A 24,939-nucleotide genomic window follows, 5' to 3' on the forward strand; every position below is an offset into this window, starting at 1 on the left:
TTTGACCCACTGTGACATATACGGTACCATTCACCATTCTTAGGACGAGTGCGCCATATATTCTTGTTTATCATTCTTTGACACGTCTTTCTTTTCAATGGAACTGAAAAATTAAATCCATTTATATTTCCCTGAATATAAGCTGCGCTTCGGGGTATATAATATAACAATGCAAGTAGCATACCTTACCCGTTTGCTAAGCTATTGTGCGTCAAGCTAACATGTAGATAAATTTACTACTATTTGAAATCAGAAGTTCAGATGTCACCACCTTGTATTACAACGTTTCATTGCAGATCTTCGAATCAAAATATCATTTTGAAAGAAAACAACTTTGCAAAATGAAATAGTAGAGAAATTGTATATCTCAAATCTGAGTTGAAATTTAGTGGTGGGCAAGAGGGCCCGAAGCCCCGGCCGCCTGTTTTTCAAGGAACATTGCCCCCACCCCCTCCAAAGTTAGAAGGGCCAATTTTCCTACTAAAAATAACACTTATTCTATATTCGTACTTAAAATATGCAAGGGGGGTTACTGAAATATTTGTGGAACGGAAAATGCACCGAAATTTCAGTCAGTTTGTCGGAAAGCTTCTAGTTAAGTAGTTTTGAGATTACTGCCCCCTCTATTACTGGCGCAAGTATACCACTACCCTTGAAAGTTTGTGTTCAGGTTCAATCCACGGTCTCCCCTGCGACTAAAATGGGACAGGTCAGCTAAACATGATTGATCATTTATGGAATAAATGCGAAAAGTAATAACAATTAAAACGGCTGTCAAAAGAGAGAGAGAAAAGAGGGTTCGCGAGGTGGAGAGAGAGCCAGACAGAGGGAATACCGGTAGCACTCCTAACTTCAATTTCTTTTTCGTTGTTGGTATATATAGCCTAGCTAATAGCAGAACACATTATGATGTTATTACGGTGTTATTTGACTAATAAACTGAAACTGAAACTCGGACAGGCAATCCATTGATCTGCATAAAGATTAGTCAATGATGTCACTGCACTCGACTCGTCAAATGATCTCACACCAGCGGTACAAGTTAAGAAAAATCACATAAAAAAGAGGTTGTGCACGAAAGCCAAAACTCTCAATCCCACTCCGACCTAAGCCTTAATTGAAACTGTGTGATAATGACGAATTACGTCAAGTGAAAAGCCTATCACGAGTCGCATCCGGGAAAGGGAATACATATTACAAAATAGTACTGCATATTTGCCTGCAAATACGCAGTATTGTAGTGCACGTGGAGTGCTTGCAGTATAGTAAGAACTTTTCGGTTCTTCATGGTGTTATGTTTTGATCGGACAACACACCAGGGAGTATAGTCGTGTAGGTTCCTACAAAGAGAGGGTCTTTGTGAGCGCCGTGACAGGCTCAGAATAAGTTGGCTACGCAGCTAGCCTCTGAAACTGCTCATGTAGTACAGAGACTGTATGAAACTATTTATCAATTTAAATAAAATTAAAAAAATAATCATTTTTCAACGTCCAGTCATATAGGTATCGTTCACTTGGCCAGAAATGCCAATATTGTAGAGCCTACACTACGATGATGATCAATGCTGTTGCTAGAAATAACTCCCTTTTCGGGAGGCGTCTTTAGCTTTCAAGAAACTAACATGGAGCTACATTACGTTTAAATGTAAATAAATAAACTTGTAAAACTATAGAATATCACAAGACATCTTGACGTGTTATTCAAAGCAATTATTTCCAAAACGATTTAAAGTGATATGATCTGATCTTCTCGCTTTCTAACAAAAACGATCGGATTTGTCTCGATCTTATAGAATGACTTGAGGACGAGCCTATCGAAGCTTCAAAATGGCTGCGCCCTTTGTACCAAAAGTGAGACTTAAGTCTTGTGCTTACACTAGTAGTTTTTGTTTGTTTTTTATATTTTTTATGGCATAACTTTTCATGGTATACGTATAAGAAACTTATCGCTGATCAGTTTGGCTTTTTTTACCTTTAATATATATAATACTGATTAAATATCGTCAGATTGCCGATATCTGTTTTCTCAAATTTAGCGGAACTAGTTCGCATAACGTTAAGCTTTCGTTGTATTAAGACGTATTAATATTTATAGTACACACATGTATGTAAATTAGGACCTCCTTAACAAAATATTGATATCACGATACCTTAATGATGGAAATGTACTTGAACTGTGTAAATTCAAAAGGGAGATTCACATCTCCGTGCCTTCCTTGAATGTTATACTTATAGCAATATTTAGAAGAAAATGCATGCTGTGCCTACCTGTGTCCAGGAATGTCATTGAAGATGAGGCTAACCTTGGACTTGGCCCAGGTCCTAATCTAGTAAATCAGTGCAAAGGCACTGTTACTTGTTAGGCTACAACGAATTATCTATAGGCCTTCATTCATTAGTGGAAAATATAACAACTTAATTTAAAAATCAATTAATTGTAGAGGTAATAATTACTATGCAAACATCCTCTGTTGATATTATTAAATCGCGCTAGGCCTAAGTCAAAGTTAGGTCTGGGATATACAGTAGTACATCCTTGCTTGAATGCAAAGCACTTTTGAAAATGGCATAGCAATAATAACTGTAACTTAAGCCCAAGTTGAAAGTTTCATATTTGTGTTAGACTCTAGTAGAGTATTTGCAGCTTTATAAATTATGCCAACCTAAATTTCCACTTCATTTCTGCCATTGAAGTAGACTGTACCATATTGTAAAGGTTGCAAAACATTTATAAATATACTTCTACAGAAATTGCCCAGAAGTGTCATCAAGATATGTCAAAACTATAGATGTAAACTTAGTACTTCATTGATCCCATATATAAACAGAGGTAGTAAATTTTGCATTACACAACTTGGGAATTACCATTTACCACATAAAGTACAACTGGAGTGTTTCTCTAAAAAAAAAGAATGAATTCTTTAATATATGTGAAGCAAGTTAATTGACTTCGCTGTGTTTTGTAAATCATTTTTAAAGCATCTTTATTTTTACTAGGACTTTCCTAAGCTTCAAAATGACCTTATCCTTAGAGCTGCCAGGGGGGAGAAGACAGAGAAAGTTCCTGTGTGGGTGATGAGGCAAGCTGGACGATATTTACCTGGTATGAAGCTCAATCTTACTTCCAAAATTATTTAGATTACAGTAATTTGTTAGAATGTTATCATAATATGAAATTAAAATGCTATGGTGCAGAATTTGCTTCTAAGGTCAACACGCAATTATTTTGAAAGGAGGTTCATGGAGATGGAGTCATATCTGCCAAGAAACAGCTCACAGGATTTTACCTTTCCACTCGGGACTTTGTGTATAGTCTCATGATGTTCAATTCCCACATGCAAAATACTAAACCATGGTCATGTTAAAATGAGTACAATGCTTTGTAAAATATCGAGGCTTTGTGCAGAAATATCCAGAGTCTTTCAACATTTAATTTGAAGTTTACACCATTAGGGTGAGGGGGTGGGGGGTGGATGGATAGAGGGAGGGGACAAGTTGGTAGGACTGCTGATTTGAAGGCTTCACATGTACAGTATTTAACTCCAATAAATTATTAACTGTACAAGTTTTATGATATTGATACTATGTGATTAATGATTATTATATGGATTAGTGTGATAGGTTAGTGAAATTGTGACTTCCAAATTTTGTATCAGCAACATCCAAAATTGTGTCCCAACTACTGTATGGAGTAGATGTCAATCCATCGACAAAATCATTGAAATATATTTTTCCCACTTAAAAAATCATTTCAGAATTTAAGGCTATGAGAGCTGAACATGACTTTTTTAAGGTTTGTCAAACTCCTGAGCTAGCTTGTGAGATCACTTTACAGGTAAATAATTTACATTCTTTGTTTCTCTTACTTCATTATAACAAAAATCTTCATTTTCATTTTCATTCTCTTCATTCATTCTCTTCATTCATCTTGATTTCTGTTCAGTGCAGCTTGAAATCCACTGAAACATTTGCCTATAGTATAAACTAGCAGGAAATAAATAATCTGGTATCGCTTTGTATTAATTGGCAAATTGTGTACTGTATACAATCTCAAAAATTGTATGGCAATTTTGCATACAGTAACCATAGTGTGTTAAGTGAGACAAAGTTTATCGCCTTTAACACTGCTACACAAAATTTGAGCACTACATTATTCCCTGACTAGCATGAACACCTCAAGAATGGTTGAAAGGAAATCCCTGCAGCGAGAGAAAGAACTCAATGATTCAATGAGAATTGAAGGGAAGTCACTATGAATTTGAAAATTCATATGCTACAGGGGTAGGGGTGAGGTGTTGGTGGCATTGGGAGAGAGAAAAACAAAATTATTTATGTATTTCTGTTTGACTTTTAAAGATTTTCCCATTTTGTTATAATTGTTCTCTTTACAAACTTTGCTAATACATTTTTCAATATCCTCCTTTCAACAGCCTATACGAAGGTTTGAATTAGATGCAGCAATCATCTTTAGTGATATTTTAGTGATTCCACAAGCCCTCGGTCTCGAGGTTCTAATGGTTCCAGGCAAGGTAAGAACTGATAGATAAATTCAGACAAATAATCTTAAATCTTCATCCCTTTGGTATTTGTCATCTTCCAATGTTTTCCCGCTTTGATTGAGGTGATGTTAGAGGGAGGGGCAGTGGGGATGGGGGGGGGTGATGGATGGTAAGGAGGGTAACTTTTATACCTCTTTTTATACCTCTTTTGGGACAAAGTTAATTTAAGTGAGCAGCATCAGAATACCCACATATCAATTTAACCCAGCTTGATTATAACTCACTGACAGCAGTTGGTGTTGAATGTTTACAAACATTTGTTGTATGTTTCATTGGATTTTCACTCGGTCCACAAATTACTGATTATTGGCATCCATTACAACAAGTAATGAAATCAGGTCTCCTTTTTTCTTCTTCAAAATTTTTGAAATTGTTTTTTTTCTCTATCCAGGGTCCAACTTTTCCAGAACCTATAAATACACCAGAAGATCTCAAAAGACTTGACCATGATGTAGATGTATCAAAGAGCCTGAAGTACGTTTATGATGCTATTACTTTAACCAGGCACAGACTGGAGGGGAAAGTTCCTCTGATCGGTTTTGCTGGTGCCCCGGTGAGCAACATTTAACACATTTAACATGAGTAACACAGAGCCAGAAGTAGTTGTGTGATGCTGTTATTGTACATCAATCAAGCTCATCTCACCTGTCTTCTTCTTGCCTAGAGGCAAATAAGGCCTCCACAGAGCATCTCCATTCATCTCGGCCGGCAGCTCTGTTCTGGCTTCATTCCAGGATCGCCAACCAGCCCTCTCTCTCTCTTTGTCTACTGTCCTGCGCCATGTTGTTTTTGGTCGCCCTCTTTTTGGTCGTTGCTGTCATCAATCAAGCACAACTAGACAAAAATGTTCCTTTGATTGGTTTTGCTGTTGTCTCAGAAATCAATGCTGTACTTAGCTATCACAAACCAATGCTGTACTTACTTATCACAAAACATGAGGATGTGTATGATGCTATTACAGGTTTACATTAGCCAGGCACAAAACTGAAGGATAAAGTTCCTCTGATTGGCTTTGTAGGTGGCCCAGTAAGTATTTTTTTTGCACAGACCCAGAAGTAGTTGTGTGATTTGATTTTACGTTAACCAGGCACAAACTTGAGAGAAAAGTTTCTTTCATTGGGTCACTTGGTGTCTCAGGCCATCAGTTTGTCATTATTACAAAGCATGAAGTATGATACTATTATATTATGTTCTGTTATATTATGTTATGTTGTGTTTTGTAATGATGTGTTATATTATCTTACTGTATGATATCTAATCGTACGTTATATTATACAAGAACAGGTATAATAAGAGGAGTGAAGCTTGCAGGTTATATTCAAAGAGCTTGAACCACGTTCAGAAACTGGTTCAAAATCAAAACGTGCAGTAATATTCCATAGACTGGCTTTGCAGACCTGCCCATGTAAGTGCCCCAATTATTTTGCAGATTTGTTTGTAACATATGACTGACTAGCTATTGATTTTAGAGTTTTCTTCTATTTTTCTATCCCAGTGGACGTTGATGGCATACTGCATAGAAGGGGGTGGATCCAAGACCCTATCGAAATGCAAACGCTGGCTTTATGCTCATCCGAACGAAAGTCACCAGTTTTTGAAATTATTAACCAAAGTCATTTCAGAATATTTGATTGAGCAAGTAGCAGCTGGTGCACAGGTAGATTCTATTTCTTTCATTTTTTTGTGTTTTTTCTTTTTATCGCAATGCATCCTACTACATGTGCATGAAAATGGCTGTCAATAATCATTGCTGTATAACTTCAAAATGCCTCCACTGATAAACTGACCAATCAAAGTACAAGCATAGCAGTAGTATTGAGATCATGCAGCATTGCTGTTCTAGTTTTCTTACCACCTCCCTGTATTAGAATTACATTCTCACTGATTTAGTTAATAACTTACTGAAATGAAAAAGAATATATTAATTTAATATTTATATATTTATAATTAATAATTAGAATATAAAAACAATCGGTCATTCATTGAACAATTATTATCAAGTTTGGTTTGCTGTGTATGATTAAGTTGTCCCTTTGTTGGTTTAAACCCAAAAGCAGTTGATAAAAGTATCTGATTGCCTTTTACAAACAAAGCTTCACTTCTGACCAAGTTTCTCTTGACCTCTGACCTCTTGAATAACTTGGGCAATGATCTCTGGGATGCCTATGACATTTTTCATTTTTGTGCAAAAAGGCACAATTAGTCGCAGAAGTATGGTGCAATACCGGATTCAGCTCCGATTTTGCCAATTCTCGTATGCAAAGTGGAGTTGATAACACTGCAAAGTGGAGTAGGTACCGCTGCAAAGTGGAATAGGTACCCCTTCTTTGAAAGTGTGGTAGTTGTAAAAGCCAAGTATTGATGCTGCTAATCATTTAAAAACAAGCAGGCTTAAAACCACAAAATAACAAAACAAATAATGTTGAAAATACTTCCTATAGAAAAAGGATTTAAGCTTTAATTGCCACCAACGAGTTTAAACTTTTTGAAAATAGTTCCGTGCAAGGGTAAAAGGGATCTTCAGCATTTCTACAGAGGGCGATGACATATCCTGACAGAGCCGTTGCTACGGCACTGGTTCCTAGTACCTGTGATACACATCTCCAAAGATTTGTAAAGAGCTGTAACATATCTCAGTTTATGTGCTAATTGTGAACAGATGGTCGAAGAGAAGAATCGCATGTTTAAGCCCAGTACATGAGGGCGTTGTGGTCAAGTGGTTAAGGCAGTGGACTTGTGATCTAAGGATTACAGGTTCGAGCCCTGGCCAGATCATTGCGTTGTGTCCTTGGGCAAGGCGCTTTATCTCCATTGCCTCTCTTCACCCAGGTGTGTGAATGTGGACTTGCCAGGTAACTTGTAAATATAGTTACGTGCTCCGGTTTGTGGCTGCACCCTATGGGAAGTCCCCCGGGGGACACGTGGTTGTGGTGCACTATGGTGCCCCAGGAGAGATTGATTGAATTGTGCACAGTTTGGTGTGTAGGTGTGTCAAGTTACCAATGACCAGGGTTGTTAAGTCGTGTGAGAGGGCCTTGGCCCTGAACAAGACTGTAAACCTAAATAAATAAAAAATACATTCCTTTTTGGAGACTTGGATACAAGTTTACTGATGCTCAAAGCTCAAACTCAGTTTAGTGGACATGATTGAAAATGGCTCAAAGTAGCTTTCCGATTGGATGACAACCAGATGCGTGTAAAGTTGTCAAAAGGACAGTGGGCAACATTTCGTTGCTATCATGAGTGCTAGTTATGAGTAGCAAAAACAGTATGCTAGTTAGAATATTTCACACTCTGTGTGAATTAGGCAATGTGCATACTGTATGCCCAGAGGTGTCAGTCAGAGATTCCCACAAAGGAATTCTCAGGGATTTTGTAGCCTACATATAACAGGGCACTGTTGATTTAGGCCTTTCAAACAGTACACTCTGAAATCTTCTATTATTAGTGGGATTAAAAACACAGATTAAGGAAGAAGTTATATCCCCTGATGACCTTGGTTATATCAAAAATTTGGTGAAAGGCTGCATTGGTCAGTTTGCCTCGCTGTGACAACAGTGTGACACAAAGGTCTTCACATAGGCTTTAAGACCATTCCAGCATTCTACAATAATGTCAAAGAAGTGCTTAAAGTGTATGTGATACTAAGTATTGTAACCAGTTATGTATATTTGGTATTTATATATGACCATCAAAGTACAAGCATAGCAGTAGTATGGAGATCATGCAGCATTGATGTTCTAGTTTCTTACCACCTCCATTAGAATTACATTGTAGCTCATTTAATAAATATACTAAATACTGTAACCAGTTATGTATATCTAGCAATGGTATGAGGCCATTGTATTGTCCCTTAAAAAGTCTGCAATCTACATATTTGTGAGAAAGGGGCTTCTTTGATCAAATTGCTGATAATCTAAACACATTTGCCTCGTTTAGAGAGAGAACTATCTCCTTAAATCAGCCAATATCACAAATATTTTCAATCTTCATAAAATAATGTATTTTATATTTATTCTTGTTTTGTTTGTTTCTGTAAAAAGCTGCTTCAGGTTTTTGATTCTAATGCTGAGTTCCTTGGTTACGACCAGTTCATGTCATTCTCCCTCCAATACCTGAGATCAATAGCTTCATCTGTCAAAGCTGGTCTTAAAGAGAGAGGAATTGAGCCAGTCCCAATGGTAAGCAGTGCACTTTAATAAATTGAATATATTTATAACGGACAAAGTGACATTGACAAGTAGGGGGGGGGGGTGAATATATAAAAAAAACTGTAACATATCAATATCAACTGTGACATGCTGATGCTAAATTTAACATACTGAATTTGCTGCATAGCATATTGATATGAATTCTGAAGTTGTGAAATGGATTGCACCACACATGAAAGAATAAAGGTTCAAACCAGAAATTCAGCCTTTTCTCATATTAAAATTAAAACAGTTGATCTTCTTCTTGACGTGCTGGTATTGAGTTGTAACGTGTTGATATTATTTCTGATATGATGATACTGAAATCCAACATTGTGATTGAAAACAATGGCATGCTGACATTAAATTGTAGCATGTTGATATGTCTTTGCCCTGGCGTTCTGATCATTTTTCTCTAAAATTTTTGGAAACTAATGGAATTTCAATCTTACCTTCTCAATATCTCAAGGTATTAAGATGTATATTCCTACAGAAGAATGCCCTATGGAATCTTTGAACAAGCTTTAGCTCATTACAAAATTGTGCAAAAACGATGATGAGTTAGATAGTAACTTTAATTTATTTAATTTTGTGCCAGATTGTCTTTGCTAAAGGAGCTAATTACGCCACCAAAGAACTTTCAGAAATCGGTTATGATGTTGTTCAGTTGTCGTGGACTGTAAAGCCAGAAACCGCAAGGTACGTAACCTGAATTCCCTGCTCATTGAAAATGTAACCAGTGTTTGTTGAAATTTGGAAAGTTTGTTTATATACCCTGTAATACAGAGAAATAGTTTGTTCAAACAGCCAGTTGATTTAACGATGCAGCATATGCCATCACACATTTGAGCACATATTTATTGTAATCAGGTCCAAATTTACCTTTTTGTTGGGCCATGTTTCCAGACATTAACAATACAAATTTCAACAAAAGTATATAAACATATATATATTTTTCAAAATGGACATCAGTCCTTCACATATGCCTCATTGTGAAAAGTGCTCAAGATTTTGATGATATGGAACAAATCCAAGATTATGTACCAATCGATGCTCTAAGATAAATGTTGTTGAGTACCTGACCTTTAAGGTTTCTTGATTAGTTTGAGGTCAAAGTTCATTTGCAGTTGTTAATTTTTATATTGCTTTTGAGTACAAAGTTACCAATGGCATCAGACTCTGCACCAGTGGTAATTTGACACTGTAGTCATTGAACCATTATTTCTGAAGAGAAGACGCCTCCTTAATCGATATTTTGTTCTTTTTCCATATCACACAGGATGGAAGCACCCTCGGTCACTCTACAAGGGAACCTAGATCCATGTGCAATGTACGCACCACCAGATGAGATAAGTCAACTTGTCTCTCAGATGTTAACAAAGTTTGGTACTCAAAGACTGATCGCTAATCTCGGACACGGCGTCTACCCAGACTTTGATCCTGACCATGTCAAGGCATTCATCGACGCCGTTCACGTCCACTCGGCAAAAATGAACGCGACGAACTAAGTGGTTGGTTAGGAATATTTCAATATGTGAGAGCAGCTTGTCAAGAAAAGGGAACTTTTCTAATAATTCACTTTCCAATTTACAGCACTGCCAGGAGCTGACTGACTGACCTGGCAATCAGGCTGTGTCCGAGGGCCCATGGAGAATTGGGGGGGGGGACATTATCCTCTATAGGGCTCTCCACCGTTTACATTAAGACACTCACAAATCATAACACGGGGCTCTGTCATATCAATATAGTAACTGCTGACATCACAACATGAACAAACATCGAGTGAAGTGGATCTAAGAGATGTATTACTCTTGAACTCTGTTGAGATTTGTCATAATGAACAAGCTATTTGTAAGGTGGAATATTTTATGCCAAAACTCAAAATCATTCAGGTGCTGGAAGAAAGAATGTGTGGCCTTAGTCTTGAGCTTTTGATTGCCCCTTTTTTGTTGTTGCAAGGACTGAAATTTGGCCTATAAAGTACCTGTAACAATGTGATATAAACAGGGTTTACCTATCTGTACTGAAGGGCAAGCCTGATGAGAGGGGGTGTAAGGGGGGGGGGCAACATCTCTGTTGACCAGAGTAAATTTGGGGGATGTGGAAAAGCAGGGAATAAAGAGTGATGTATTTTCATTTCATAATATCCATAAAGTAAAATGAAGACACAGTTTTCCTCGGAACCAACCTGGCCATCTATGCCCCTGTTGAAAGAGTTGATCGAATAACAAATTGTTACGTATTATATGATAGATCTGTAAAGAGTGAATATAAATATTCAAAAGTTCAAGTAATCGTGAGTATATAAACATGTGTGGTCGATACCATGATCTTTACTTATAATTTCCATATTCTTGTTAGGAACAATCAAAATTTGTAGGGTGAGGAAGGAGGGAGGGGGCAGTGGGAGGGAAAATGACCTCGTAGTGCCTATGGGATTATGAGATAGGTACAAGATCAGCATTTAACAGGGATTAAAATGTTTTGTTAGTTTTGCCACAACTCTAGAATTTCATTTAATATTTTCTTTACGCTGGGATTATCAAAAGTCAAAGCTATTTGGATGTACCAAAGGCAGACATTTTCTATTTGTAGGTCATTCCTATTTAGATGTAATGCTTACATTAATGCATCATATTTCTGTTTATTTGAAAGTAACATGCATACTTTCAGTGAAAATATCTGGTTTTGCAACAGACAATGCACAGTAAACTTTTCTTGAGAAGGGTGGGGAGGGGTTTAATAGCATGAAGTTTATTTCTTAATCATTCAATCTAGCTATGACATTATTATATATGTTTTTTATGTACTGTCAGGTAACTATTCTGCTCTGATTGTTATATATATTTATACATATATATACACAAAATAATTTGTCTTAATGTATAAGACATTGCTTTTCCTTGCCTTGTGTTTTGCAAAGTTTATACACAAAAGAATGAATTGGTATACTAGATTTCTTATATTAGTAGTTTTGAGGTGACTGATAATTTCTTCTGTTTCAAAAACATTGAATCTTCTTTCTTTGTATCTTTTTTCTTCCATTTTCCATTTTTTTTAAAATATATAAATGGTTCTTTGGTTGGAAATGAATAAATAAAACAAGGAAAGTGGTCAGCTGAGAATCAGGTACAAGTGTTGTTCTTTTCGTCTCTACATTATATACATAAAAAACAATTGATAATGCCTGCTAACCTCTAAATAGCCAAAAAGGAGGTGCTTCTACTCATACAAGTAAGGTGATGATGGTGCTGCTGTAAAAGGTGAGGTAACTACTCTAAACAGGCGACGTTATTACAACTATAGGCGGCGATGTAAACTAGTGGGCTACTACTTGGCTATACAGGAAGGTGCTTCTACTCAAAACAGTGCTACTCCTACAAGTGATGATGCTACTGTAAAAGGTTGCTACAACCCAAAAGTTGCATCGTAACTTGTAGGAATAGTAGCACCTCCTGCTTAGAGTAGCAGCACATCCTGTAGAGGGTAGTAGCACCTCCTTGTTAGGGTAGCAACTCCACTGTTTATAGTACTTAGCATTGTCACTTGTGGCACTTTTGGCGTTCCATACATTTCAATGACCGATAGGCGGAGCAAACGTACGTAATAAGTAGAGGTAACTTAACTTACATTTCTATTTCGTTGGCAATTGTGTTATTAGTAATAACAGGGTATATATTCCCTTACAACCTTCTCCCGTCAATGTTTCTCCGTTGAAAAAATGGCAGGTGAAGAACTATGTGAAAACTTAATCACATGGGTGAGTCCGGGGTTCCTTTTATCGTATGGCTTGATTTTCTCTGAAAATATCAAACGTTACAGCTGTCGTAGATTGTTTTGCCTATGTTTCAATATTTCATCAGTACGAAACATCGTTAGGCAATGGCTAGGCTAGCTTAGGCTAGCCATTTATCCTGCAACCTCAGCCATAGTAAACCTAACGATAACGGTAGCACTAATATAATCTCATTAAAACTTCTTAAATTAAGCAGTAAAGTTCTGAAGTGTGGCCTAACTTTAGAATCCGTACCATATGAATGGGAAAGCTTACTTCGAATCGGCAGAATAAGGTTAGGGGTTAGGAAGTATGGTTAGGGAGTAGGCTAGGGTTAGGAATTAGGGAGTAGGGTTAGGGAATAGGGTTAGGGGTTAGGAAGTAGGGTCGAATGGTACAGATTCTAAATTAGTACCAAAGAGTTAAAACTAAAAGGTAGGCTAGACTTTGGCCTATGTAGGATAGGGGCATAAGTTAACTTATTACAGTTGGTCAAGACTAAGTATAACCTGTACTACGCCTTAGTATTACAAGCCTCTAGGGCCTAGGCCTAATGTTACCTGAACTCAGACGTAGTCTATACAGCCCAGTCTTTAGAGGCTAGGCCAACAGTACTTAGCAAAAGGAGATACAGAAATCAAACATAAACATTGTAAGAAATTTGACTATACTTCTGTGGTTGCCTAGAAAGTGTGATAATAACTATCAATTAATTCAAGAAGTTGAAGGATACAAACAAAAGTACAGAACAAACCAGAGTGAAATTCATTATTCACATCTTTCCACGACATGCTTTTCTTACTGAACTGAGCTTATATAAACATATTTTTGTGGGGAAATTTATCACTGGAGGTTGAATTTGTAAGTGTTAAACATCAGTGTGATCACAAGATAAAGGTCAGCAGTCTTGTTAGCAATTCTCTGCAAGCAATGTTGTAGACAGTCTTGTTTCTTGTGCCTTTGTTGAGCAAAAAGTTTGTTGCTTGATCGATGAGCAATGGTGATGCCAAATAAATTGTTCCTTGGCTATTGCCATCTTTCTAAGCAAAGAGAAGCAGGAAAACCAGAGTGTCATTACTGCAGTATTTCTTATGATGTATTAAAAGTATAAATTTTTACATTGATTTTGATAAAATTCTGATACTATTCAGAGATGGCTTAAGACATTAAATTATTTTGTATATATGTTGTAGACCATAAAAAAACTCTGGTATCAGTCCAAGCTGTGTATCTATGTCGCTTTTAATTTTTGAGAAATGACACTTTAAACAGCTGAGGTTCATCAATTGCGACTGCTATATGTTTATAGTAGTGCTGTGCCGTTTACACGTTTAAACGTGTAAACGAACGAAACATCGTTTAAACGTTTAATAAATGTTAAACGAAACTATGAAATCAACTGAAAATTAAATTATTGGCAAAAATCGCGTATCAATTCCCGTGTTTATTTTGTCTACTACGCGAAATAACAACACAACTTACGATCAGTCGAATCATAAACCGCGAACGTAATCCTTCTTTTGTCCCCCCCCCCCCGATGTATCTGGCGATATGAATGGCTTAAACTTGAACGCTGTTATCCTTTTGTGAAAACTTCCTGATTCACGGCACAAGTGTACTTTATATCGAGCCGACAGCGGCGGCGCAGATAATCCAGTCAATGCATGTTCAATCGAAATGATTACAATCCCTGTCCATCACGTTGAACTCTCCGACCAGACAATACCGGGTCGAATACTCGACTTGGTAATAGTTGTTCAAATACATGATCAAAGGAAAAGTATCGATTGGAGCTCGTAAAAAAAAACTCTGAAAATCAGTAGAGAAATTACCAATTGTGTACGAAAAGTAAGTTCGGTCCTTTCAAATTTTACGAAAGATCCAGCAAAACACTTTCTAAAAATTCACGCGAAACTGGCATATCGTGCTAAATGCAACTAATGTCATGTAAACAAGGCTCTAGTAACCCATTTATGAATAAACCGTAAGACCACATCTGGTGTTAAGCGGGGGGAAAAGAAAGTATTTTCTAGAATTTCCAAAAATACGTACAAAATAATGTCCTACCATAGTTAAGTGTATAGCAAATAGCCTAACCACCTCGTCTGTTACGGATCTCACGTAACTACAAAAACACAACTAATTGTATTTTGCGAACTTGACGTTTTCTACAAGAACATGGAAATAAATGTTTAGCATTAGTTAATCATGCCGTGTGGCCTAAAACATATTTTATTACAAGGTTTACTTTCATAAAGATGGCCATAGCTTGATATCTTGTGCTGCGTGTATGAACTGTGCCTCGTGTATCATGGGGAATACTCCATGAAACGTTTCTTGGAAACGTGCCAAAAATGTTAACAAACAGGTGTTAAGACTGGGGATGAGCGCACAGTTGTTTGGAAAGGTACCTGGGAAAATTCTGAGCACATGTACAGTATCCTACCGCAGTATTTAAGTTGGGTTAAACCGTACTGCAGTTGTAAACTGATGTACGTTCAGTGCGCGCTATTCAGTGTTGGGCAGTCTAGAAACGGGGCTTTGCCGAACGTTTTTTGTTTCATAATATCGGAGGTTCTGTAAGTTAAACTTTTTAAAGATTGTAAGACAGATTAAATCTCTTTTCATTTTATAACATAATATAGCTACTCTAACTTGTCATTTAAAATTTTTCATCAGCTTCGTGACAATTTAAATTAAAAAAGTTGTCAGTATTTTGCATCCTCAACTGCGAATTTTTTTATCGCCACACACGCAAAAATTTCCTTTTCCTTTTCCTTTTCTGGGGTCTTCGCCCCACCAGGGCCCTAGGGCGGTCCCATGGACCCCACGCCTTTATGCTCGCACGCTAAGCGTGCTCGGCGTTTTCTCGCGATTTCGCGAACGTTTAAACGTTTAAACGAACGAAAAATCGGCCGTTTAAACGTTTAGGTCTTTAAACGAAAACTCACAGCCCTAGTTTATAGTCTACTGCACCATTACTTCAGTGGCTCAGATGCAACACAAAACTCAATGGGAAAACAAGACTGTTAAGGCCTCAGATGATATACAGTTTACAGTGTAATATAATTTTGTCAAGGACAAATGGAGTTGAAAGTGATCCAATGAGTGCTCAGTTGTTAACATCAAGTTGGAAGAACATGTTATGGGTTGAGTTTTTAGAATTTAAATAAGAATGGTTTGAGGGCCCTTGAGGATTGAGGACCCTTGAGGATTGAGGGCCCTTGAGGGTCTGACATCATCATCAATAATTTAGCGTTCCAAAGATTTATCATAGTGGAAAGGTGAATGCTGTATTTTGAAAACCAGAATGTTTTGTTTTGTACATAGATGATAATAGTAGCATTCAAGCTTTCTTTCCTTTTTTTTTCTAACTTTATTCCAAAATTCATTTTGCAAAGTTAAGAAGAAGCCGAACTATTCATGTTCTATGTCAGATAATGAAGGAACATATAAGAAATTGTCAATTTTATTAGTAAGATGGCATTGTATATTTGCAAGAGACAAAAATTGTTTAACCCATGGAATTAAGTAGCTGGAACGAACATTCATTATAAGGTGAAAGAAATCTAGGAGTCTGTCATAGTTGGAGCATTTGCAATATTTTAAGTAATTAAGATTCGATAGGTTTGATAAAATGTTGGCCATTGAAGACTATTGTTGACAAATTCAAACACCTGCTATATAAAAAGAATAACAGAATTTCTAAACAATGAATCTTTTTTGTTCTCATAGGGGAGCAAGTGCAATATATCTTATCATGTTTACTTGTTTACAATGTTGAAATGCAAGTATGCCAAACCACCCCACAGTGCATCGCTGTGGTTGAAGAGTCACTCCAATTCTTCCATCAATTTGGTCTCTTTGATTTTCTTGACTTTGTAGATTCAGACCTTTAACGTAGAAAGCAGCCTCTCTAACATTGACGAAGTGAGTGATGGAGTCGGGCTGAGCCAGATTTTATGTCTTATGTAAGTATGTTGTAAGCTAACTATAAGACTGTTAAATATGTCATGTGAGTCTGTTCACGTTAAAGCGCCCAATTTGGGTGCCAGACGTAGCAAATTTTCAAATTACAGAAAAGAACTTCTATTCAAAGTAAATAACGTAACTAATATCTGCAATTTATGAATCAGAATTGACCGGACCTTAATGGTGTTCTGTCACTCCATTGCTGCTACATTTGGAAATTCTGTTGTTAATTTATTTATTAACACAAAATTTGCTATGATAAGATAAGATTTCTTAGGAAAAAATTGAAATTAGCTGAAGCATGTAGGATTTACTGATTTGTTTTCAATTCTAACAAATTGGTGTAGGAAGTGGAAAGGATAGGGGGAGAATAGGGGTAAGCTATGTAGAACTATAAATCTTTCGAGTGATATGCACATTTCTGTACCGTTCATATGTTCATGTGCTCTGTTATGAAAACCTGTTATAGTTTGGAAGGCTTTCTAAACCTTAGGAGGGATGTTGCCTAGTGCTGTCATCTCAATTTGAAGTGTTATTGTATGAGGCTCTTCTTAATTTAAAATAAGGTAGGAATGACAATATTGTTATTATTAAGAAATCCAAAGTAAGTCAGTTAGGAAACAAAGCAATCTTGGAAAATAATTCTGCGGTAGACACTGTTTACAGTGAGAGTGGAAAAGAGGACTGTAAGCTTAAAGTACGATATCTAACAGGTCTTTGTGTGAACTTTATGTAACAGAACAACTTTGTGTGTACATTAAGCTTAGTTTTCATATGCCTTTAGACTTTAGGTGGGCGAAAAAGCGGGGCGGGCTGCCCCCTGTCAAACAGCGAAGCTAAGGCACTGGGCCATCTGCCTTATATATTTTGCAGAACATTCACACAGGATAGGCAGTGATACAACCGCATCTTTACAACTACACCAGTTAAAGTAGGTCATACAATTAACACAATTGTGTTCGTTCGGGAAGCAAAATTTCTCTAGGGGACGCAAACTTTTTGCTCTAGTAACATTACTGGTGTTTTACCAACAGGAACTTCCGGTCATTCAAATGCAAAATGCAGATAAACTGTTATGAATCACAAAGTACTATATCTTGCCCACTGCATACAGCACTAGAAACTGCATCAGGAATATAATTATATATTATAAGAGCATCTTATACACTTTATCAAGATTCAAAATTTCAGACAGGCTATTGAAAAATAAGGCATACTTTATAAATAAGTAAATTAAAGCTACTGTACTTGTGGTAATTATAGTGACAACTACATACTATAGTTTAAAGTTCCCATTCACAGTATATACAGTTTGCAAACGACTTGTAAACTGTATACATATTTCAGTGGTTCCCAATGAATTTGTATGAAGACCAGAGGAACATGTTAGTTGTAGTAAAGATTCAAAGCCAGAAAAAACTGAAATCTAGCTTAACCTTTAGCAGGCAATTTACAGGGCATACCCCAATTTTGCAAGGCTGTGGGCCCCTGGGCCAGTCTGGGTTTTTGTTGTTCTTCTTCTTCCTTACATGCATGAGATACCTTGTGTTAAACTTCTGAAAGAGTACCGACTTAGATCAATGTATTACATATAGACAACATAGTAGTAAACTCAAGATGAACACCAAAATGTTTACATTATTTGTTTGTCAATTGTCATGCGGAAATATCGACTTGTAAACAAGACAGTATATAAACAAGGGACCTCTGGTCCGACCTTTACATGTTGAGACCTGTGACCTGGATGATGGTAATACTAGGGGTAGGGCAAGCCTCATTTATCATAACATTACACTCATGAAACATATTTTAAGCACAAGATTATGGCAAAAAACTGAATATATCTGAAACATATCAGTAGACTGGCATTGGCTACTACAGTAAGAATTATTATTTCAATACAGTATTTATATCTCATATGAAAATACTCTTCGCGTATTACCTTTCAACAGGTTAATAACCTTGTATGATCTTCACAAAAACATCTTGTCTGATTATAACCTACCTTATATATGAGCAACTTGCCACATTGATTGCAATTCCATGTTGTTTGATGTGTCCTTCTACAGAACATCAAGAGTTTGTTGCATTCGAGATCGGTTGCATTCGAATTAATTTATCACTGCTCCACAGAAGGGGGCCTATCAGGGCCTATTGTGTCCATAAGGGGAAGTGTTTTACCTCAACTACCACCCGTCCATTGTGATAGTGTAACAGTAAGGATGTGGAGGTTAACACCATCTATCAGGGAGTCATGAAGACCTTCTATATTGGCTTATTAAGTTATGAGAGGTTCAGGAAATTAGGTACTTCAGAATCTGTTTTCATAAATGACTGACTTGTTAGCAAACATTGCAACTGGGTTGGCGAATGGCACAGATGGGAGCTTTTGTGAACACAGGCTATGGCTGTAACAGTTAAAGATGGCAATTGCCATACAGTACTATGCACAGTACAGTAGGCCTACTAAGTTAATCCCATTTTTTTTTTGTAAGTCCATAATCTGCTAATCCACTGTACTACTGTAGAACTGCAACTATTCATAAGTACTGTACAGGTACTTGGTGTTGTGGTGGGTTCACAGTAAATCTATCATCTTCAATTGTGCCAAGTGCAAAGGGAAAATCGTTACAACAAAAGGCATTGTTTTGATGTGTACAAAGCCACTGCTCTTATTGTCATTTATATCCTACAAATTGTAAGCAGGGAATTTTCATTTTTTAAAAGTGCTTTGAGCATTCCTGACTATTGATTACACAGTGTTTTCATTTTTGGTTGTTTGGTTGTTTTTACACAGTGTTTTCATTTTTGGTCTCTGCTAACCAAACAGTTCTGGTAGAGTGTACTGCATAATTATTCCTGTATTTAACCTTTGCAAGCAAACAAAGTTCAAAAAGGGGTTTTGCCACCAGTACAAGAAGCACAATTTAAATAGACTTTGGGAAGAGCCTGTACTTTGCAATAGTTTCGTACAATTCATTAATTCAAAAGCTGTGGCATACAAGTTGTAAACAATGGCAGAAAATTTGTAATTGAGATACTCAGAGGAAATCTGCCGATTGCTAGAGACCTCAGAGAATGTACTGTATTTAAAGGTTCCCTTTTAAAAGGGATGTATGGGCATTATATGTACCGTAATTATCGATCCAGAACGTGACACAGAGCACCCCTGACTCATTCAGTATGTCAGAAAAGATGTTTACCTATTGCTTATAAATTGTCTCAGAAAAGAACTGTATACCCCGCATACTGTACCTTGTGGTCTTTCCTAGAGTTAATTTTGATCTTCAAAGTTTTTTCCTGTTTCGATACATTAAGTTCAGAGTGAGGTCAAGTTCAGATTGAAGTCAAGTTCAGATTGAGCTCAATCCAATATTTGTTGTGCCAATGACTGTTAATAGGCAGTACTGTACAACCTATGCATTAGCCAGACAGACTATATATGTCAAATACATTAGTTTGCATTTTGCAAAGAGTTTCTTAAGTCTGTACAGTAAATTGATGATGATCTCACACATTCATTACTGTGAATGCATCTGAACTCAGAGTGAAACACGATGACTGGAATACCTTTTTTCCCCCTTTTTTTCCCGATTCTTTTATGTGACTACATTTCTGTGAGTCACTCTGTGCCTTTTTCTGTTCGTGATGTAATTTGTTGTTGTCGTAAATGATATTTTGCAGAAGGTGATGCCCTCTCATATCAACCAGTATGAATAAGATTGTCAAACTTCAGAACGAAGAAGTTGACTTTCATACAGCCAATTAATGGCATACAGTTTACTAGCTAGTGGTTTGATAACATAAAGAGATTATAACATACCTGTATAGCGGAGAACATTTGATTTCTTTTACCTAAAGTTCTAGAACTTTTTCTGACCCATTTTAACGTATCACTTTGACCATTACGGTCAAAGCTTCAATGTGCCACATGCACATCAGTGAGAAGCCTGATGTTTGCATTAAACGGCAGTGATATTTTATCTTTTTTCTTTCCTTTTTCACAGAGGACCAAATTTCTTCAAAGAATCTTGGTCTGGGAGGATAAAGAAGGATGTTGGTGATAATTGGAGGTTAAAAGTCAGCAATTTGAGGAAAGTCTTAGAGGGCATCCTGGATTTTTACAGTGAGGTATGTTAATTGTGCTGAGCACAGATAATGTTTCATTGCTAGATCTCAATTCATGTATTTCAGCTTGCCATACATACCATCTAACATACCCATTGTCTAGCTATAAAAAAAACCCAGATGCATCTAGGTTGCTTTTTTGTTAATTAAAAATACATCTTTCTCCTTATAGCCAAATTTAGTCAGGTCACTAGCGCATTTTTGCATTATAGTAATTAGAAGAATGGTAATTAGACAGTAGTTAGCTCTAGGAGGTAAAGAACAATAACGTCCACCCTGATAAGTAGACTGTTGATCCAAGTTTCAAAACAGGTGTGAGTGGGTGTTATGTTATTTGATGGGAGAGAGAGGGGGATATATTATTTGCATTGAGGGGAGTTTGGCATCTACTAGAAGAGGGAGGGAGGGGGGAACGTTTACACTACAAATGCAACGAGCTTCTCTCCTAGATGAAATGAATTTTATATTTCAGTGCTTTTGTAATTCTAATTTCTGTGTCTGTCTCCTCATTTACCTCATCATTACCAATTAGTTAACCTTCCACCACTATGCATAAATTAATTAACTGTCACATTCTTGGCGATCTTTGTTGCTATGGGTCCTTATTGGCAAGTTACTGTATCAGTGAAGGAATGTATACTTCTTTTGGCATCAAAAGGTTTACTATAAAATGAATTAGTTGTTACATGATTTAATACTCAAACATGGACTTTTAGTTCTTAGAAAATGAGTGAATTTGTAATTATGGAGCTCATTGTGATGACCTCATCTAACCTCCACCAGTCCACAATAGAGACAGGGAGGGATTTTCTTCTATCCCTGTGTAACATAGTATATCAAATTTTCAGTACAATTTTAATTTGCATGCAATCAAGTATTGGTATCTTTAGCTAGTCCTTCATGTAAAGAAAACAGTCCCATTACATCAATGAAGACCCCATATTCAGTGAAGTTGGGATTTTTCTTCACCAGTTTTTCATACATTTCTCTTCCTTGTGTCAGGAGATTGGTCAAGAAACGGAACATTTCAGATTACCAGACCTCAACAAGATTGGCGAGCATGGCAATCCTGATGAGCTGGGACGCTTACTGCAGCTGGTCTTGGGCTGTGCTGTCAATTGTGACCATAAAGAAGGTATATGACATGTTATTGTGTAAAAGACCAGTTGGAAGAATTATAAGTTGGCACATATATGCAAGTGGGAGGTGAAACAAAGGTAACCAGGCTTTGATAAGGAGCAAAGGCCATCTCACAGTGCAGGGAATAGTTAGTATTTAAATATGGAGCTCTGAATTTTTAATCTCATTCAATACTATAGTTCTTGTGTAGAATACTGCTATACATCTTAACACTTGTATAGCAACTCCACCATTTTATACAGCATTTTGCAATACGATACTGGGTAAATGATTTCACGCAGTGAGTGAAAAATTTATACGGCAATGAATCACAAAAGCCTTTGGGCTTTTCTGGAAAGCTTAGTTTTGTCTGTACTAGTAAGTGCCGTTTAATAACATTTCCTTGGGTATTAAGTCTCCTCCCTGCTCTCCCATACCCCCCACCCTCACCCCTCACTTATTCAAGGGTGAAATTCCGGCCTTGACTCACTTTTACAGTAAAATCTACACAGCTCAAGAGAAATTTCACTTACACGTTTTTTGGGAATAAAGTGAAATATTGTATAAATTTTGTTTTTTTTCTTGATAGAATATATCAACAACATCATGAGTTTAGAAGAATCTGTGCAACACGCAGTCATGAATGCAATCCAAGAATTAATGAGCAACGAGGCCCCCGTACTGGACAGCAGCACCGGGCAGGACGAGTATACCGAGACGGACGGCAAGACCAGACGCCTACGAGACGAGCTGAACAAAGCACTGGCGGACAAGGAAGATGCCCTGCAGAAATGTCATGAATTAGATCTACAGGTAAGAGAGATATATATGTCTAACAAGCCAACTTAGGTATTGTCATGCATTATCAGGCCACGCTATTATAGACTACTAATTGGTGCAAGACCATTTCTAAGTTGGTGTCATACATATACATTAAATATCTGTGAACCAATAAGAAAGATCCATTTCGGAAAAGTGGTATTTGTAGTGTTTTACGTACACGTTGCTGTGGTGATGAATTGAAGGTTTTAACTTTAAGTTCTTTTCACCGGTATAATATTTTGTATTCGGTGGTGATTTTATCCACACTGAAAAAATACATGATTAAAATAAAGGGCACCTTCGGCGAAAGCAAACAAGTGCTTTCTATTTCAGTTGATGGGTTCTGGGGTTTTCGTCGTTTATTTGTAAATAAGTCTTACACAATCAGTTAAAAATACACAACACGTGGTATAACTATTTATTTACTTCTTCATGAATCAAAACATCATCTAATAGATGAAAATGTTGGGAAAACTAAGGGAAAAAAAGATGGATCATTGAATGAGATTCATATGTACAGGAAAAGAAGTCTGAAAGTATTTTGACACATTCAATACGAAAACGTTGTATCATGATTTCAACTCATTCTTCAAAATAAATCTTCTTCTACTGTGGTCAGAGTGCTATATTTACATGAAAACCACAGACCAAGAAAAGCTTTTGTTTACAAACAATAGCAGCACTTCTCTGTTGGGAACTGGATGCTCATTACTTTTACGGGGGGTCCGTGGATGTGTGCACTCAAGTGTGAGCGATATGCAGGCTGCATAATGAGCAGCGGTGTGCTGCTGGCTGGGCCGGCGATGATACTTGGTTAAATTTGCGAGCCTTCCCTAATGAATTTATTATCTTTTACAGGTTTCAAGTATACTTGAAGAGAAAAACACCTTACAGTCAGAAAATGAGCTGCTTCTCAGTCGAATAGACGCTGGAGATAATTTTGAAGATCCTAGGTAAAAAGTTTACCTTTTTTTGTCAACGTACTTATGATCATATTTGATATTTTCTTTTATCTATTCTTTCTGATCTATCTCCTATCACCCCTTTGTGATGTTGGATACTCCCTACAGTATAGACAGATTTCAAGAAGAATAACTTGAATAGCGAAAAACATCAATTGAAGCATTTGGTTTGGTTTAAAAAATAAGAATATCTCGTCTGGCAACAAATGAGTGAAAAAACCAAAATGGTTTCCTATAATTTACAACATTCATAGATTGGCATGGTGAAGAAGTAACTTTTTGCCAGAAGTTTACCTGTGAATAACTTCTTTGTCAACTCCAAAGCTTATTTAACTGAAATCTATTCTATTGTCGATAATTCAAGCAATGAGCTGTTCCACACATGACTGCACAAAGAACTTAGTTGTGAGTAAGACAGTGAGGCATATATACAAAGGTGTCAGCTAAGTTGGCAAGGAAAGGATAACATATGCCGGTTCAAAGTTTACCATTGAATTTATAAGGATATTCAGAAGGTAGCAGTCAGTCAACTGGTTGTAATTTTTTAGAGCTATTGAGCTTTTAGTCTGGTGGCAATCTTTAGTGGCATGTTTGAACTGCTGGTGTATACTGTACTTAAAAAAGTTAATATACAAGGGTAGTAGTTAATTTTGCATGTTGTTTGCATAAATTATACAATGGGCTTTCAACCAATGGCACTAATTGCAAACTGGTAATTATCATCGTTATCGTTTAGAAAGTAGATGGTTAGTCTACCATCACCTCTCAGACCTCTGTCATCGCCCCCTTCTGCTCCTTTTCTTCTTGATGCATGTGCCTCACATCTTGTCGTAAATAGTTTCAATATCATGTTACCTTTGCCCTGATTATCTTTCTAAATGAATCAGTGTAGCTAGATGATGAATATTCATTAAGATTCTTTCATATTCAGCCAGTTGGAACAATTTTCCTACTGCTAATACCTCTCTAAACTCTACTCCAATATCATGCTCTCAAAGCACTGGCATTGACAGTACAAACAGTTCCTACCCTTGATCAGATAGAAACATGATATTCATACTGCTGGTACTGACAATACGAGTGCTCTGAAGCGGGATATGACACCACAGTATAGAAAAAATTGTCCCAACTGGGTGTCATATTCCAACTGGCTCTCTATAAATTTATGTTTGAAATGCCTTGTGTTTGTAAAGTGGCATCTGTGCTAGTAATTCATAAGGAAAATCTATGTCACTGATTTTGTTGCATTTATGTTGCAGTGTATGTTTTAATGGAAAGCGAAAACCCAACCATCGTTAAACTATAACTGATAGAGATCTGTGTGAATGTCACACTAGACCAGGGGTGGGCAACCTACGGGCCACATGAGGCCCGCCAGTGATTTTTTTTTGCGGCCTGCGAGATGTCTCAAGA

General features: G+C 36.9%; 2 protein-coding genes across 5 annotated transcripts in view; both read left to right on the forward strand.

The window, feature by feature from the left end:
• Positions 1-1,703: 1,703 nt before the first annotated feature.
• On the forward strand, positions 1,704-11,873 carry LOC139979638 (uroporphyrinogen decarboxylase-like). 2 transcript variants are annotated; one of them, XM_071990652.1, is made up of 9 exons: positions 1,704-1,850; positions 2,997-3,102; positions 3,755-3,834; positions 4,430-4,528; positions 4,950-5,111; positions 6,054-6,215; positions 8,602-8,739; positions 9,347-9,447; positions 10,028-11,873. In XM_071990652.1, exons 1-9 carry the CDS (start codon positions 1,827-1,829, stop codon positions 10,254-10,256), a joined length of 1,101 nt encoding a protein of 366 aa, XP_071846753.1. In that variant the 5' UTR covers positions 1,704-1,826; the 3' UTR covers positions 10,257-11,873. The 2 variants fall into 2 exon arrangements, with proteins under 2 accessions (XP_071846753.1, XP_071846745.1); XM_071990644.1 differs by lacking the exon at positions 1,704-1,850 and adding an exon at positions 2,277-2,318.
• A 476-nt stretch (positions 11,874-12,349) lies between these two features.
• The window catches only part of LOC139979666 (protein Hook homolog 3-like), a 42,596-nt gene continuing 30,006 nt past the window's right edge, over positions 12,350-24,939 (forward strand). For all 3 annotated transcript variants that reach the window (XM_071990683.1, XM_071990701.1, XM_071990690.1), the window contains exons 1-6: positions 12,350-12,508; positions 16,409-16,494; positions 20,503-20,626; positions 21,626-21,758; positions 22,332-22,555; positions 23,423-23,517. In XM_071990683.1, coding sequence (XP_071846784.1) covers positions 12,470-12,508; positions 16,409-16,494; positions 20,503-20,626; positions 21,626-21,758; positions 22,332-22,555; positions 23,423-23,517 — 701 coding nt within the window. In that variant the 5' untranslated portion in view covers positions 12,350-12,469. The remainder of the gene's footprint in view (positions 12,509-16,408; positions 16,495-20,502; positions 20,627-21,625; positions 21,759-22,331; positions 22,556-23,422; positions 23,518-24,939) is intronic.

The sequence above is a fragment of the Apostichopus japonicus genome, chromosome 2 (assembly GCF_037975245.1).
Source record: "Apostichopus japonicus isolate 1M-3 chromosome 2, ASM3797524v1, whole genome shotgun sequence".
Classification (NCBI taxonomy): domain Eukaryota; kingdom Metazoa; phylum Echinodermata; class Holothuroidea; order Aspidochirotida; family Stichopodidae; genus Apostichopus; species Apostichopus japonicus.

Bases quoted from the DNA above. Each gene is read 5' to 3' on its own strand.
- LOC139979638 (XM_071990644.1), top strand. From the start codon at position 2,280: ATGTCATTGAAGATGAGGCTAACCTTGGACTTGGCCCAG. The intron at 3,103-3,754 runs GTATGAAGCTCA...AAATCATTTCAG, and splicing joins AGCTGGACGATATTTACCTG to AATTTAAGGCTATGAGAGCT. The intron at 9,448-10,027 runs GTACGTAACCTG...CATATCACACAG, and splicing joins GTAAAGCCAGAAACCGCAAG to GATGGAAGCACCCTCGGTCA.